Source organism: Lagopus muta, chromosome 26, assembly GCF_023343835.1.
Source record: "Lagopus muta isolate bLagMut1 chromosome 26, bLagMut1 primary, whole genome shotgun sequence".
Taxonomy (NCBI): Eukaryota; Metazoa; Chordata; class Aves; order Galliformes; family Phasianidae; genus Lagopus; species Lagopus muta.
Genome location: NC_064458.1, coordinates 176,301 through 192,226, shown reverse-complemented (window position 1 = coordinate 192,226; position 15,926 = coordinate 176,301). Strand labels below are relative to the sequence as shown.

The window sequence follows — 15,926 nt, the reverse complement described above, 5'->3', positions numbered from 1 at the left end:
GACCAAAGAGTGGCAGGAACACAGATGGCACCCATCTTCCAAATTCCTGCCCCAGCAGAAGCTTCTCACCAGCACCTCCGTCAATGTGGGCTTAAGAGATTTGTATTGAGCGCATTTTCAATCACTTTTCCTTAAGATGTTTTAAAAGCACCTCTGTACTGCTAAAAAGAGGAATACAAAGACCACCCAACAGCACAGAGCATCAGTGAGGCACGGCAATCAACCTCTTCTGCCTTTACTAAGTATGAAAAATGACTCAAAAGAGGAACAGACCACTTTCTGGTTCCACCGTGGAAGCAAGATGCTGCAGCACACAGATGCCAACTCCTTCAAATCAAGTGGAGCAAATCCCGACGATCTAAAGGTCTCAAGAACAGCTCCAACACCACAGAACCACTAGTTAACAGTCTCAGCACAATGTAAAGTATATGCAGATTATCCAGGCACCTCATGTAGAACTATTTGGATGCTACTCGTGGAACTGTCCAGAGAAATGACACTGCGGGAGCAATCTTCAGTGCACCGCAACACCAGAAGCTTGCTGTAGCCAAATTCCTTTCTTTATACACAAATGTAAGATGACATATATTTACATTTCAATTTAATTTGATTTTATTGCTATTACAGTAGCAACCATGTATAATTTATAAAGCCTCTTTCTTCTGGGCTTTCTTTTGGGCAGTGCAGTTATATTTCCTCAGCTGCTGCACTTCTGTCCACATTCATATTCCCAGAATGGTCGGCATGTTTTTTATACCCCTCAGACACAGTAAGATCCTGCTAATACAGCAGACACTTGCAGATGAACAGCAAAAAGGAATGTGCACACATATGCTAGAGGCGGGAGGGGGAGACGATAAAGAAGGAGACTATGGGGAGAGAGGAGCAAGAAGACTGCTCTGCCATGAATTACCTGCTCTATTCTAACAGAACAAGGCAAAAAGAGCAAGCTTGTATGTCCCTGTCAGTGATAGCCATCTCCACACACTGTCCTTCTTTCCTCATATATGCAGTCATATTTCTTTCAAATATTCTGATTATGCAATTGTGGCCAAAACCATGCATGTTTCCTAGGATATGTAATACCCATAACTCCTCCCCACACTCTCTCTCTCCCGATCTGTTTTTCTGCAGAATGTATCTTCCCTATTCCATTTTTTACCCTCAAATTCCAGCACCTTAATATCCAGTATTGTTACCGTTTGTAGAAGCGACAACATAAAATGAACGTAACCACACTTACACAACTTCTAAGGAGAGAAAAGAAATCTCATTTTCTTACTGTGAGCAAAAACTGAACCACAAAGCCCTGATTCAGGCTCTCCAGAAATTCCTACCAAGGCTTTCCTTCCTTCCTTTGTCAGCAGAATACAACTAGCTTTAGACCTGTGAAAGATTTAGGAGTGATATGGTCACCCAAAGCACAGACCGTGACTGAATGGCAATATGAAGGCTTGTCCCGCCCAGCTGTCAGGTGAGAAATTTAAGGAACTCGGAGATCTAATCAAATACCTCTGAATTTCTCCTCTGCCTTTCTCCACCTGGCAGCCAGATTGCCATGGCTGCCAGAGGGACAGACTAACAACAGAGTTCACTTACACACCAACACAGGTTTATGTTTAGTTCTCTGTCTTCAGTTGCAGGGTGTCCAAGACCCAAGAGAGCAAGAAGACCAGAGGAGTTGCCATATTCCCCACATTTACAGGAACCTGTTTGTTCCATCTTCTGAAGACTTTTGCTAGCCCCAGCTCCCTCTTCCTGTAAGCTAATGACTTTGCTGCCCATATGGGATAAGAACATACAAAGGCAACTTGCAAATAAAAAGAGCATACAAAAATATTCTCAGGAAATGGAAGTGTGAAACTCTTTTCAAAAGCAGAAAAACAACATTCTTCCCCTGTTTATTATTTTATTATGTCACTCAAAGTTGGAGGCTGGTGATACATCTGACCTCTCTGAGAACTTTGTGATATCAAACATAATTCACAGTGATGGTAGGAAATTTGTGACTACACAATGCATAACCATGATCTTATCTGGTTTTAGGCTTTTTTTTTTTTTTTAAATAAAAATACTTATAAATCCCTATAAGGTAACAGTCAAATAAAAGACTGTCTCCTTAAAGTAATAAAATGAAATGATCTATGGAAAAATGTAACTTCATTCAACCTCAATCTTCAACTGCATTTTCGTAAGGATTCCTTCCCTCACTTCCCAGTTATTAACACTAAATTGAATCCTACCTGTTCCATGACATACAAAGAGTTAACGTAAAATAACACTTTTCTCCTTACATAGAAAGTCACAAAAACAATCTAATTAAATCAGCACATCTGGTTCACATGGGAAAAAAGAAACACCTCACATTCAAATTAATTTAGTTGCCAGTGCGGTTGTTGAAGATCCAACTAGCCTCCCACTTTGCCTAAATGGAAATTTAAGCAGAAGAAAACCCAATACATCCAAAGTTCCTTCAGCTATTATGCCATCGTTAAATATTTTAGACTTGCATTTAAGTTTTAGTATCTGTTTCTCCGTAACAATGAAGTCTAAAAGCAAGTTACTGGGAAAAAAAAAGAAAAAAAAAAAAGATAGTTATATCCAAAAGGTAGCTAGGAAAATTCTTACAGTGTACTACAGAAATACATACAGAGAACACTTCTGAACTTCTCTCTATAAACTGCCAGGACAAGATATAAAGCTACAGCTTTTGGGAAAAACACAGAATCCTCCCAGTATAATACTCTAAAACAGCTATCCAATTCACTATCCGATTACAAATGTGTTTCCTGATGTCTAATTAACGCTCACCCAGTACAACACAAAACTAGTCTGGGCTCCAGTTTACTTTCCTTTCATTCAATTCAAACTCACATTTCCACTCACACTTTGCTGTAAGGGAACTGCTGAGTCACAGCCTGAACCTCTGACTGATCACCTGAGGCAAGCCATGAGTCAGCCAGAGGAGCACAGGTGAAGGCAATTCAATTCACCTGTGCTGCCGGAAGGGGTGGAGCCAGGCTGCGCCTCTCCTAGACCTATTGAAGAGCTGGCTGCCAGTAAGGAAGGATCTCGTCTGGAGATCTGCTCTGCTGTTTTGTGGGTGAGCCTAGCATAAGGGTAAGCCTTCCATTTATTCTCTTTTGCTATCATAATCTACTTCGCCTAACTGTCTTGTTTATTTTGTGATTAGAATATCTTAATATCCATTGATTATACACCTTGTACAGCAATGCTCTCATGGATGCCCATCTTTTCAGAAGCAATGAAGGAACACATAATTGCAGGTTAGTAACTGCAAGACGGGTGACAGGCATTCCATGAGTCAGTAAGGAGTTAAACTTTGAGAAGAAGTAGAAAAACTTAAAATTCACAGTTTGTGTGCTTACTAGTTGGAAGTTGAGAGCTTGTGGGAAGGAAGACAAGCCCTGACCCCCCGCTTCTACTGTAATTACAAGCATAGCTTTAAGTCTCAACAACAAACCAGTTCATTAGGAAACCCACTGGAAATCTTCCACAGAGTTTCATAAACAAAACAATTAGGCAAAGATTTCCAAGGACTCCCCCTGGTCCCTGGCTGCAAGGCATGCTTTTTCCTTGTTTGCCTCCTTAATTCACTGCCAGAACATTCGTTCCATGCAGATGTTGTGGGCAGAAGAGTTGAGTGAATGGCAAGTCACATTAGCCAGGGAGCTAGATTTACCCTACTCCACTAAAATACTCAAAATAAAGAGGATTCTAGTTTAAGAAATAGATGTGTCATACAGATAAGGCTGAAAGGTTCAGTGCTCTCAGTAATGCTAAAAAAGAAGGATTCAGTGAAATACCAGCTCCCCTCTGTTTTGACACTCATTTCAGTACAAGGGATAAACAAACTAAGACTAAATCATAACCACTGGGTGAAAGTCTACAGTGAATATAATTTTAAGGTTATCTCAAGCTATTATTTCTTCCACATCGTAAGTCTTGCAGTTGGTGAAAGAAGTCCACAAGTGACTGGCTTTCACTGGCAGAAAGCAATGACATTTCATCAAGTCAGCACTCTATTCATGCATTAAGGAAGCAGCAACCATGAGCTGACATGGCTGAGCAAAGTTCTACAGCTCTGAAGTGACAGATGTACTAGATAACTCTTGCTAAGTGAGTACAGTTATCCTTTTATCCTCCCGCTTCACCACTGGTTTTCCAGTCACTTCCTTTATAAAGAAAGTCCAATGCTGTGATACAGCACATGCCTGTAAACCAACAGATGAAGCAGTAAAATCCACCATTTTGTACACCATGACTAGGAAAATTTCTAGGCAGTTTACAAGAACATGAATAATTTTGCTTGGTGGAATATGAAGTGTTATTTCACGTGACAACCCACGATCTGCTTCCAGCACACTGAAATTATTTTCCCTTGTAATGACAAGTCTTTTTCTGTAACATTTTTCAAAAGGATAGGAAGCTGGAATTTATTTGTTGCATCTTCAAATGACACAAATTAGAATCAAGGGAGGGTTGGTTCATAAATAAAGGAGGAGAGAGGCTGTCTATCTATCCTAAAAGAAACAGCAATTAAGACCTCTCTGAAAACCACACACCAAATGAAACACTTTTATCTCTTTCCAGTAATAATCCAGATCCACCTGTAAGTGTTTCCAAAGCAGTTGGAGAGTGGTGAGATAAAGAACAGATGCAAGATCTGAATCCTGATGACTGAGATTAGAACACACCCAGCTATGAGCCAACCCAGCAGCAGAACCTGCTGACTGCCAGTGGGAAACCAAGCTGCAAGAAAATGAGGAGCAGCAGAGCTATCAGGAAAGACAAATAATTGAGCAAAATGGAGTTAAAAAAAAGAGAGAGAGAGAGAGAGAGACCATTCACAGCTCTAAGCACATGATAATAAGAAGTGGGGTTTCATTTTTAAATGTTTTTCCTGTACAGAACAAAGAGACAAGAATGTTAACCACATCTGCCTTTCAGTACAGCAAAGAAATTACTGAGGAGGACAACGAAGAGGTACCTGATGAGTACACGTGATGTGAACTCACAGCTACTTCACACTTTCACACTGCTTTCAGATCTCTAATATCATTTCTAATATATCTAATATCTGATATCTGATATCAGATAATAAACTGATATCTAATATCAGTTTCTGCAATTCTTAAATGGAATATGCTATCTAGTTATTTATTCTTAGGTGGAACATAAAACTGTTCCTATACAAGCCCCTCTCTGGCCCTCTTGAAGCAATTCCTGTGGAGTAACACAAGCCACACAGGAAAGCACAATGCTAAGGCAGGTTTTAAAAGGCATTTCTGATAACCTTGCAATACTATTATCCCCAGAGCCAGATGACCCCAAAAGCCCAGCTCTGACACATGAATGACTGGGGCTTGTAGACTTTAACAGGGCCTCCCATGCAGCAGGGAAGCTGAGCAAATGAGCTGCAGGATGCACATTCTTCACAGAGTTGTTTACTCGCAGCCACAAAGCACGCAAACACCTCTGCGCTATAAATCACAGGGTTAGTGAGGCAGAGAGGATGGGAACTTGTGTCAGCCCAGCAGTGTCAGTACCCACGGGTTCAGGGCAGCTTCCACCACAGAGTCCTGGAGTCACTATGAGCCAGAAAAGTTATTACCAAGCAGCATTCAAAAAGTCAAGAGCAGCATGCTCGATACTGTACAGTAATTAAGCTAAGTGTAAATCAGGCTGAGTAGCACATGCGTTCATTAATCAGGCATTTTTCAACAATCAAACAGGAAAAATCATGACAAAAATCAACAAAAAACAAATGACTGAAGAGCTCCAACTATGGAGTACAAAGGAAAGCATTTCTCAGTAACTTTTTAAGTCTCTGCTTATGCAGGTAAACAGTAACATACAGCATACAAAACCATCCCTATTCAGCTGTATTATTTAATCAGTAGTGTTAAGGTCTAGTACAGAGCATGCAAATTAGAGCCAACTCCTGATATTTAGCTACTAAAGAGTGTTTCCTGCCAGAGTTTGATCTTCCCATTTAACATAGCAAAGAATTCTGAAATGAATTACCATTAAATACTTGCAAAGATCCAGTGACTACACTCCAGAATGACCTACGGGAACCACAAGATTAATTGAAGATCTCTCTCCCACCCATAGACAAGCAGCTGACAGATGTGCTATTCAGCCACAGATTAAATAAAATAGGTAAACTGGCTGGTCTTAAGGTCACCTCAACTGGAAAGCTGCAACACACGGCTCCTTAAGGACTAATGGGAGACATTTACATTAGCAATAAATGGGATATGATCTTTAAACTTCACTAATTATCATACATTTTTACAGCCAAGCCAGGTTCCACTATAGTTAGCAGAACATTTCAACAATCTGGCAGGCAATTAGCATGGTTCTGCCTATGTTTCTCAAAGGTAAGCCATTACTTTCCTACATGAGTTTTCTCTTGCTCTATGCCACTAACATATATCATTCTACTCAGAACTCTGAGAACAACAGAATTCAAATTTAATACCAACGATGAAGTCCAGGAGAACATTACGATTGGCTAATTTTGAACCTTACCTTGTCACCAATTTCAAGAGTTCTGGCAAGACAAGGGAAAAAGAAGAATCATTTTACACCCAACTAGTTTCAGTGCAGTAACACTACAGACAGAGTACTGCCCAGTCAAGAGTTTCCAAGAACTTTAAAAATAAGCAGATGAGAAACACCTGTTTGGATGTAGGCAAATGTAATCTAATTGAGCCTGACAGCACAAACATCAATACAGTCATTTTCAAGATTTAGGAAACCTGCAATAGTTAAACAAACTAACAAACATCTCACACTCCAGGATGCCTCTCTTCACAAATTTTTTCCTTAAATGTGCAGGCAGATCAGGTGTACAGAATCAGCTGATGTTTCATTAAAGTCTCTGTTTAACTTAAAATGGGATTTAAATAAACCTTTAGCCCTTTCAGTGCAAAAGCATTCATACCTCATCTGCAGCCCGACAGTAAAGTATCAAAGGGTTAATTAGCACATACGCAGTGTGTGGTTTAGGTAATATGAAATGGAAATGTATGAATAGACAAGTGTCAGCAAGTGCAATGGAAATAAATTGGGCATCTCCTTCCACACTTCAACTTTCTCTCTCTAGATTTGCTCAGAGCTCTCTATGCTGCTTGCTCAGTAATTTCACGCTACGCTGCTTAACAATGTAAGCATGGAGGCTCAATCTAAAACTGCACTTCCCAAATGTCACTTGTTTGCAAACACATGGCTGAACCCAAAATTGCTTTCAATATTAAGAGTGGTGCCTGCTGGCACTATTGTAGTTAAAGGTCTGTCGAATTTCCATGATAAACCCCATTTTCAGGGGTGTATAACCATGACCATTTGCTACAGACAAACCTGGGATTCAAGGCCACAGCAAAATTTTTTTTTTTTCTTCCCAAACCAGATTTGAGGCCTCTTACAGGTCTAGTTTTTTCTTACTAACCCTGTAGCTCCATAACAAATTCAAATGTATGATTCCCTCTTCACGCTCTACATGGCCTTAGAGTCTACAGCTACTCCACATGGCCCAGTCTAACACCTTGATGGAAAGATTACAAACACCAACTACGGATTCAAATACCTGAACACATGTAAGGGACAGAGAAGATAAATGCATGACTTTTCAGAATGAGGATTTTTCTGTTATGAGAATCGTTTTGGCTGCCATTGCTAGCAATTCAGAGGTTTTACCTGCCTGGCACAGTGATTATGCGTATTTTATACTTCACAGCACAAACAATAGCATGCATAACAGAAAATGCTTTTAAACTACCGTAGTTTCAGAAATGAAATAAAATCTACATGTTTATTTTAGAAAAGGAGGGAGTTCAGATGCTGCATTTCTTTGTTAACAGTGGACTCCATGAAACTATGGGCTGAATATTACTAAAAAGAACAAAGACAGACACTTCATCTTTCAGTCACCAAAAGGGCTGAAGTTACTTTCTGTACGATGAGCCTCTCAGACACTAAGTGCTGTGACATTTTATAGTCAAGGACTGCCTGTCGGCAGTTGCTGAGGCAGGACATAAATACAAAAAGGGGAAAGCTTCAAAAAAAGGCTCCTATGGGCGTAACAACCATCTTCCTTTCCTAGCTGGGTTAATTATGCTTACTTACAAAAAAGGAAAACTAGGGAAACAGCACTGGTTTTTTTCCTCCCACGATTCTAGCAGATTCCTTACTGTCTGTAGTGCCAGAAACAGCACTAGCGTCTAGAAGCAGAAAGCAGTGCATGGCATTAGTCACAAAGCAACCACTCACAGTGATTAACACGCAGCATTCTAAATATAATTCTGCACAGATAGCTTCAGCTTAGGTCAATCGAGACTGAAGACATTACAGCAAGAAGATGGAGGTATCAAGAAAGCACAGTCAACAACCGTAGGATCCCAAAGCAAAGACTACATTCAGTAATCATCTACTGTTTCTAGAATATAAACCCTAGTAAAGGAAAACAGGGCAGCATTACATTGTTTCACAGGATGAGGTACCGAGGTACTTGCAGTGCATCTTCAGCAAAGTTGTATTTGCCCAGAACAAAAGATGTATTATAAAAGTTGTGGAGTCAAGCTGAGTTGATGGAAGAAAAATAAGTGCAGAAGATGATATAAACGTTATTGTAGAATGAAAACTAAGACTGCCTTACTGGAAAGGAGCATCTGTGGTGATTTTAAGTTCCTACCCAAGGTTATAATTTCCCAAAGATTCTCAAAACTGATCCCCAATTTAAAAACTCATGAAGCAGTCATACCTCACTGCACCACATCTAATGTACCAAAAACATCAATACATCAAAACAAACCCATTTAAAGCAGACTTAAAAATAAATAAATGAATAAAAATAAAAAGCTAACCACATTAATCTGTTTGAAATATAGGCCCATCGCTACTAGTAAAAAAAACTAGAGAACATAGTAGGGATGCTGTCATGGGAAACTGTCACTGCCTTCAGAACTGTCAAAAGTAATTCAAACAAGAAATTTGCCCTGATGAAATAGCCACATGGAGTCATTCCACCATGATTCTCCTCTTCAGACATCATTGAGACCTTTTGTACTGTGCATTTTTTAGGGAAATTTAAAAATGTTAAATGGTCTTTAAATAACCATTTAAAAATGGTTATTAGTATACTCCTATGAAAGTTTAAGATGCCTCTAATTTATCCTTTCTCCTGCAAGGTGTATACCCTAGGAACTGTATTCAGTTACATCAGTTACCTTATCCACCCTGAAATGCAGTTTTAATGCTTCAGAAAACCAATCCAAACCTTCTAGCTTCAAAACCACCTCTACACAAGGCTTATGTACATTCAGCATTCAAGAAAGGCATTCAAGAAAGACATGTTTGCCCTCAAAACGACATGAATTATCAACAGGAATAAAACAATAACATGGATCAATGAAAGTACGTTTTCAAAACAAGGACATTTTCAGTTTGTTCAAAGGGAGAAGTTCCCCACCAATCATTAGTTTATGAGCTCGTGGTTTTAAGTAACCCCCCAACCAAACAGATACCTACTTGGGTTGCCATTTTTCCGTAGTCGATCCAACGCAATGTGGCAAAGTTGGTTGACTCAGCACAGTTGAAGCCATGATTGAAGCCAGCATGGTAACCATAAGGAAATGTAATCATAAACTCTCCAGCTTCCTGGGTGATCTGAAAAACAGAAATAAAAGGACAACCTACATCAGATGAGCAGAAAAAGCACTTTGAAGACAGTTATATCCTCCTTGTTAAATCTCTCTCAGCAAGAAGGCAGAACAGTCACGGCCAGTTCTCGGCTATACCTATAGCGATTTCTTCTTAACTGTAGAAATACTGAAGTAGTTCTACTAGTGAAAACAGACAAAGGACAAAAGAAAACAGTACAAAGGACAGAAGCTGCTATAAGATCTTAACTCTTGAGATAAAGGCCCCAGTTATGAAAAAGAGTCCCAAGCTGCAGCATTCCAAAAGATGCACAAATCTTTTGCTTGCTGTCACTTCATCCCTTGTTAAGTTCATACCTACTCTTCCACACCATGCTAGTGGGGCCAAACAGACTGCATTTCCCACCTACACATGTGCTCTGTGCTGCAGTGTCCTACTGAAATACATGATAACTTTTCCTGTATTTATTTCCTCATTTATATGGTTATCATTCTCATTTGTTCACTTGTAAGTCAAACAACCTAAAAAAATCTTAGCCTGCTATTTGTCCACCTGAGTAAAATTAAGATGAAAGTAAAAAGGATTGAAAACTGCAGATTACAGCTGTAATCAGAGGCTGAACGATTCCCAGTACTTCTAGAAAATCACCTTTTAAAAACCTACAAAGAGAAAACGTTGTGAAAAGAATGTCCCTGTTAAGCAACACAAAAACAACTGGTAGCAGCGTAACCAGCTCATCCTGCTAGCTTCCCAAAGCATAGGGTACCATCTCCTCCCTTTAACAGATCAGAAATACGGCAAAATTTGACCTTTGCCTGTCTTTCTAAACTGGAAGTGCTGACAAAGCTTTTGTAACACATCTGGGTTATTTCCCACTGACACTAACCACAGCTCAGCAGTCTGGAGCCTACTGAGCCTTCAAAGAACTTTCACATATAAACACAGGAATAGAACCAAGCAGAAAATGTTATCAGGAATTAAACCACTGGCCCACTAGACTGAGCCCAACCTTGTTCATACTATGAACATCAGCAGAGAACAAAACAAGAAAATAAATGCAAGATTTGATAGCACAAAAGCTTCCAGATGAGGGGTGCTGAAGCACGGCCTGCAGCCGCGCAGCACATCCCCTCCCATCCCTCCATACATCACTGCACAGCAGTAGATTGCTAACTTCAGAAAATGGAAAGATTATGTTTCTGTCACAACATCTACATCCTAGTGTCTTCATTTCAAGCCCACAGCATATGTCCTCCATGTCACTGCTGTCAACATTATCCCTACAATAAATTAGAAAGCACTCGAGATGATGGATAGGCCATGCAGAAAAGTAATAACTATTGAAGAAAAGCCAGCACAAACTGCCACTCATGGAGAAAGGCCTAAATTTACTGACTTATGCAAGCTCTTGCAGAATAAGTGGAGAAATCAATAGGAGATTATAGAAATACACATTTTTAATTATTAAAAAGCCCCAGTATTGATCTGCTTTTTTATTTTGAGAAGTAAATACCATTATAGAGATTTATAAATGCGCACTTATTCACTTCATTGAAACCTGCCAGAAATGTAGATGAAGGGATCCTATCTCTATTTCTACAGAAAAGTGGCACACATTCCCTGTTCCTGAACAATAGCAATCCTCCTTCAAAACCTACTTTTCAGGATAGGAGTTATTCAGACATGGACTGCTCTGACTAAAGAGATCTCCTCCTCCTCCTCCTCTTCACATTTAAAAACGTCCTTCCAGTGAGTGCCATAGAAAATAGAGAATATGTAAACACATACACAAAAAAAAAACCACATTTGTGCCCCACATTCTGTAAAACAGGATTAGGAATTATATTTCTTTACGTGCGATGTTAACAATACCCCTTGTTTAAAAAAGTTTGGTTTTGACAGCAATATTGTTTTTCTTCGCATGCACTGGCCTCCATTTTTTGGGTGAAAAAAAAAAATCCCAACAAAAAACACAGAAGCCAAACACATACAAAGGAAACAAACAAAAAATCTATACACAAAATAAGTTTCTTATCATTAAGGTAGCACACATTTTAATACTCAGTATGAAGGAGGCACCAGAGATGAACCTACACACCTTCCCTCCCCAAATCACAAGATTCACAGTGGGAAGCCTACCTAACTGGGAAAAGACTTTTTACCAGGCAACAAATTAGAAAGTCCTTCCATATCAAAGTACTTCATATCCCATGCCCATCACCAAACAGCTCAGTAAAGCTGACTTGGGATAAGCTCGATAGAAAAGCTTTCCTCTATTACAAACTCTTTCGCTCCTCTTGCTTGGTTTTGATCAGAAATTACTCAGTATATGTAATTACTAATCAGTGCCACTTTCCAGGTACACGGAAAAGCAAACATAAATCGTCTCATCAGAGAAAAATATGCCCACCTACAGCATTCAAACACTCACAAGAATTTCCTTCACATTCTGACTTCCCACAACCATTCAAGCAGCATGTTTGGGCACTGAAGAGGCAGAAATTAATTTCCATTTCCTATACTTTTCCATTTCATAGAAGGATGGGATACCAACAAGGGGCTGCACAACAAACTTCACTTACAATATCTAGTGAGCTAGATTGGGATTTTTTATTATTATTTTCAGCATCTTTAGATAAGCAGTGATCTATATGTAAGCAAGCAGCGATCCCTTTGTAGGTTATGCCCAGCCTCCTCTATCAAGTCCTTTCCACAGGAGCACCCACGTATGCTACCCATATTCCAATCTACTCATCTACTTTCCTCAAATTTGTAAAGTTAAAATTCCTACAAAAAAAAAAAAAAAAAAAAAAAAAAAGATCAGATCCCAAAGTCAGATTATTTTCAACCGCGTGTAGCAGATAACCATGTTTTCACATTTGGACTTCAGGTTTAACAGATAGAATTACAAGAAAAAATGGTTTGTTGATCCCTAAGAACAAGTTGATATCAACTATCATGTGCAAACCAGGCAAAATGCGGCCACTAAGCACCACACATGGCTTTCTGCAAGTCTCTGCTGCACAGTGAGCTCATCCAACAAACCAGACAGTCACACTTCAAATTTCATTCATCACAGCCTTCCACTAGGAAAAGTGAAACAGTCTCTGGAGCAGTAAATAGAATGAAATCATAGTTTTTATGCTATAAAAGAGTGCAGAACTTGTACTTCTCAAAGAATCACTAGAACCATCAAATAGGTGGTATACTTTGTCACCGGTGGACTAACTCTAGCAAAACCTTGCTTAAGAGTTTTTACTTAGGGACAAAAAAAAAAAAAAAAAAAAAAAAAAAAAAAAGCCACAATGTCTTGAGCTGATGATGCCAGAGAAATGAGGAAGGATGAAATCAGTTTAAATCAAGTACTCTTTGACACTTCCACTGGAGTTAGAGCTGCAGTGCCTCCAACTCAATTCCTTTTTCTGCACCCTGACAGTATCATGCCCACAAACAGTGTCCTTAACCATTCTGGCAGGACAATGAGCTTTGTATGCTGGCAACATACAGAAGCAGTAACCGCTTGATTGAATCTGCATAAAATCCATGCTTGACTGAGGAGATTTACTTCTTGCCCAAAGCCTTTGAGGATAAGCACATTAAAATGATCATACCAAATAAACATGGCCCCTCATTTCAAATAAGAGGACTTAAGAAACAGACAGATCCTTACTGGCTCTGTGTAGATAGAATGCTTTCACAACAGAGAACCTGCATGTGTAACTCCAGTTTTTGGTTCACAAGAGATCCAGAAAAAAAAAAAAAAAAAGCTTAAGACGGTGTTGAACAGCTACCTGAGAGTTATGCTGCCTATTGACAAGCCATAGGACATGCATCAAACCGCTCCTGACCAGCTGCAGAGAACTGCTGCCTTAGAAGAGGGGTGTCATAGTTCGTGCATCACAGCAACTTGCCAGCTTTACCTTACAACTTTACTTTCCTCAAAGCCTCTTTTGTACATACCCGGTCAAAAGGAATGCCATACTTCTTCAAGATTGAGGGTGAAATGAGGGTCATCTTGTGACGGAGGAAAGCATCACATCCCTGAGAGCTTCCAGGAAAAAATCCTGTAGAGACATTACAAAGAGGACTATCACTTCAGGAATATTATATCAAGTCATTATTTAATCAGTGACAAGGTGACAAAATGAAAACCTGCCTAAATATTTTACGTAGATCAAAGCAACAGGCATACTGCTAAAGATGTCAGTAATTAGCACATGCCTCATTGTTTCAAATGCCACATAAATTTTGTGAAAAAGACTTGAATGTTGAGGCACATAAGTGTTAATTCCATTCACAATGAGAGTCAGCATCTAATCTATCGTATCTGAGAATACGCAACTTGGCCAAAATCTCAGTAAATCCCTAGCAAATTAAGAAACTGAACCTAGCTGTCTCCAGTTTTGGCTAGAGTCTGAACAAACCTTTTTCTTAATATAGACAAGGAAAAATTGACAAGCATGCACCATCTACTCCATAGTCCTTTTTATACCTTCTCTGAAGGGCAGCTATATTATTCCTGGGAAAGTAACACAACTGTTATCATACGATTCCAGAACGATCTGCCCTACATACCAGCCTAAAGAAAAGAAAGAAATAAGCATGCAGATGTTAATATTGAGTCAAAAAGAAAGAAACAAAACAAAACATAACCACTACAGTGAAGTAGAAGGGATGCTCATTCATTGGCCACAGAGGTCAGATATAGAGACACTGTGATTTAATTCAGCATCTCAGCAGTACAAAGTGCAAGTTTGACTACAGCTACAAGATTCGCACCGAGTCAAAACAAACCACAAATAATTAAAAACATTAACATTGGGGTAAAAACCAAACCTCTTGATGTCAACACTTCCTTCCCAAAAGCATCAGCTAGACTGTAAGAACACAGTGTTCGCGACCATGTGTTACACTCCAAGGAGGTGATTCAATTGGCAAATGGTGTTTATGGGATTAAGAACCAATGTCATTTTGAGAAAGAATTTAAAAAGCAAGCAAGCTCAGGATACAAAACTAATCGATGGGACATAATGGAAGGGGTTTCAGAAAGTGAAAAGAATTGCCAGATTCCAGGTTTTCCTATATTTTTGCACTAAAAGCATTTACATTAAAGTGATGACTGTCTGCTGCCTGGTTTGTTGTCCTTCTCTGCAGTTCCTTTTTTTAATGCACAGTTTATGTGGCTCTCATTAAAGCTACTAATAAATAAGCACATTTTAAGTGATTAGCACCAATAATATGGCAACACATTAACATTCTCTCCATGGACTCCACAACTCTCTCAGCAAGCCCATTTACAGCTCAGCTATTCATTTTCTATATTAATTGCATGCTCATCTTTCCAGAGAGAACATCTTCATAGTACAGTCTGCTGATGCATAGGACGGGGAGGATGCCCAAGCAGTAACGCTGCTTCATCATAGTTTTTAGACATTATTCATCCCAACTTCCAAAAAGCACTAAGCAAATTAAAACAAGCAGCTCAAAATAAAGATGAGATCACGGATAACGTGTCTGGTTTACACACTGTCAACCACTGCTGTGCTTCAAAATTTTATTCTTTTTTCCACAAGTATAAAACAATCACCAGAACGTCAGACTGTTAGCAAGAAATGCCAACACTAAGAAAACCTACTTTTTTATTATTACTCCTTTGCATCAGAATACAGCCTTCCAGATCGCCCTCCCTCTCATACCACAGCACTGCTTTTGTCGCATTAACTTCAACAACAGATTTAAATCATTCAGAGTACACCTCACTGAGGATGGAATATGTAGATTTTGACTTAATTATCCCAAAACACTGACTTTTTTTTGTTTGGCTGGGCAGCGCTTAGAACATTTGCAAATATACAAAAACAACAACAAAGCACAAATAAAACATCAACAAATAAATACATATATATTTCTACAGTCAGTCATCTTTCCTGAAGTTGCCACCATTACCAATTGGAAACCAGAAGCGACAAAGACAGAATGCTGATGTCCATGCTTGCTGCTTGCAGAATGACCTTGGCAGGTACTTAGGCAAGAAGTGCACGTATGGCTTTGGGCAGCTGAGGCTGGCACTTGCAAGGTCAAAAATTACAACAGCCCAAGCTAGCCCTGCTCTTTGAGTTGGACTTTATTGTGTTGAAATGATGATGGAGGATGGCACTGGAAAGGAATGCCACCAACAACACTGTACGTTGTCATAGAGGGAGGCAAGAACTCCACTAGCTGTTCTCCATTAGTGCTGT

The 15,926-nt window shown here is 39.4% G+C and overlaps 1 protein-coding gene and 1 long non-coding RNA gene across 4 annotated transcripts in view; one reads left to right on the top strand and one right to left on the bottom strand.

The window, feature by feature from the left end:
* Positions 1-15,926, bottom strand: part of KDM4B (lysine demethylase 4B) — an 80,959-nt gene that overhangs the window by 33,212 nt on the left and 31,821 nt on the right. For 2 of the 3 annotated variants that reach the window (XM_048927844.1, XM_048927847.1), the window contains exons 7-8: positions 13,648-13,751; positions 9,556-9,693 (exon numbers count right to left, since the gene is read on the bottom strand). In XM_048927844.1, coding sequence (XP_048783801.1) covers positions 9,556-9,693; positions 13,648-13,751 — 242 coding nt within the window. Of the gene's footprint in view, positions 1-9,555; positions 9,694-13,647; positions 13,752-13,796; positions 14,267-15,926 lie in introns of those variants that run through there. The other variant, XM_048927845.1, reaches the window with a different exon arrangement.
* On the top strand, positions 3,071-6,043 carry LOC125685079 (uncharacterized). The gene is made up of 3 exons (XR_007373383.1): positions 3,071-3,120; positions 3,231-3,287; positions 4,615-6,043. It is a non-coding gene; the product is annotated as an uncharacterized LOC125685079 (long non-coding RNA).